The sequence below is a fragment of the Ceratina calcarata genome, unplaced genomic scaffold (assembly GCF_001652005.2).
Source record: "Ceratina calcarata isolate Rehan_Ccalc_2016 unplaced genomic scaffold, ASM165200v1 scaffold649, whole genome shotgun sequence".
NCBI classification, from domain to species: domain Eukaryota; kingdom Metazoa; phylum Arthropoda; class Insecta; order Hymenoptera; family Apidae; genus Ceratina; species Ceratina calcarata.
The window spans coordinates 10,832-12,462 of record NW_017177743.1 but is presented as its reverse complement, the minus strand read 5'-3'; the positions used below and the strand labels follow the sequence as shown (position 1 = coordinate 12,462).

The following is a 1,631-nucleotide window of genomic DNA, read 5'->3' as shown; positions in this document are numbered from 1 at the left end:
CGCATGTATTTATAGGCTGCTGTAAAAATGTAAGACAGGACGCAAGACCAATAGTTTGCATTTCTTCGCGTCGTTGGAAATTACCGTTACTCTCCCGTAAAAGAACATGTTCACCTTGCAATAGATATTTGAAAACCCTTTAAAGACTTGAATGTTTTCGACCCGAAGACTCGAGTATAATCCTAGCGGAGATTACCTGCTGTATACTATCAGTTATCGGGCTTGGCGGATCATTTTCACAGCACCGCTGGTCAAAAGTGCCCTTGAGCAGAATGAACTGCAGTTTGCGACATTCGATAGCTTACAAAAGAAGAAATATTCAGTCCAATTTTTAGCTCAAAATTTTAGCAGTTCCTATTTTTTATTTTAAATCGAGAAATCAATTCTTTTACTTTTGTTGGCTCAATTTCGTTGTTACTAGCAGTACTGTATACTCAGATAGAGAAAGAAAATAGAAGACCTTATGGAAGACCTACTGATCTCTATACAGGGTGTCCCAGAACNCCCAGGCAAGTCGGGAGGCTCGACGGAACGAAATTTATACGGACCTCTGCTTCCACCTCAGTGCGGTTTCAGTAATGTCTTTCGCCCGAGGATAGTCGGTGGAATGCCAGCGAAACTCAGTATGTCTCATTATAAACTTCGTCTCTTGATTCAGTGATTAATTCATTATACCCAACAAAACTTGATTTCAGACGCATTGCCTTGGATGGCTGCACTAGGATTTAAAAAAACTCCAACTTCTGAATTGGAATGGAATTGCGGTGGTTCTCTCATATCGGCCAGACACGTATTAACCGCTGCCCATTGCGCGGAACGTAACGACCTTGTCGTTGTTCGCCTCGGGGACTTGGATCTGAAGAGAGACGACGATGGAGCACATCCCATTGACTTGAGATTCGAGAAAAAGATCATTCATTCTGAATACAACAAGAGTATGCATATAAACGATGTTGCTATCCTGAGACTGGAGCGTGATGTACAATTTACGTGTAGGCCTGAAGTTCTGAAATTCCATATCACTTAGACAATGATACCTGGTTCTCTTCTAAGCAATGTATTTTTAGATAATATACATCCCATTTGTCTTCCTGTGGGGAAGATTGCAGAACGGGACTTCGTAAACACTAGGCCTTTCCTTGCAGGATGGGGTACTATTTATTTAAGTGAGTATCAATCAATGATAGTCGATTCTCCATTATTTCCGATCTTTTTAACGCAGATGGACCACGGAGCGATGTACTTAGAGAAGTACAAATACCAGTAGTTACCACCCAAACTTGAGCCGCGGCTTTTTCTGCGTTCACAAGTTCAATCATCGTTGATGATCGGTTGATATGCACACGTGGAAACGGTGGGAGAGATGTTTGCGAGGTAATTGAACAACTTCCGATTTTTAACCTCGTTTCAATCTGTATTTTTCTAATTATTTCAGGGTGACAGTGGTGGTCCGGTGATGTTACCGATAAATAGATGGTTCTATGAAATTGGAGTAATATCTTCTGGTTTTAAATGCGCCGAGCCCGGATTTCCTGGACTTAGTAGCAGGGTTACGAGCTTCCTCCAATTTATTATATCAAATTTACAATAAATCGATGCCATTGTATTAATCTATCTATGGATGTGCGTGG

At 41.2% G+C, this 1,631-nt stretch overlaps 1 protein-coding gene across 1 annotated transcript; it reads left to right on the top strand.

Moving 5' to 3' along the window:
- The first annotated feature begins 463 nt into the window (after positions 1 to 463).
- LOC108630069 (venom protease-like) lies at positions 464 to 1,616 on the top strand. Its single transcript, XM_026817770.1, is given in 5 exon segments — positions 464 to 623; positions 696 to 992; positions 1,068 to 1,166; positions 1,223 to 1,374; positions 1,436 to 1,616. Coding segments are annotated over 5 exon segments (864 nt in total). The 3' UTR covers positions 1,592 to 1,616.
- The last annotated feature ends 15 nt before the right edge of the window (positions 1,617 to 1,631 follow it).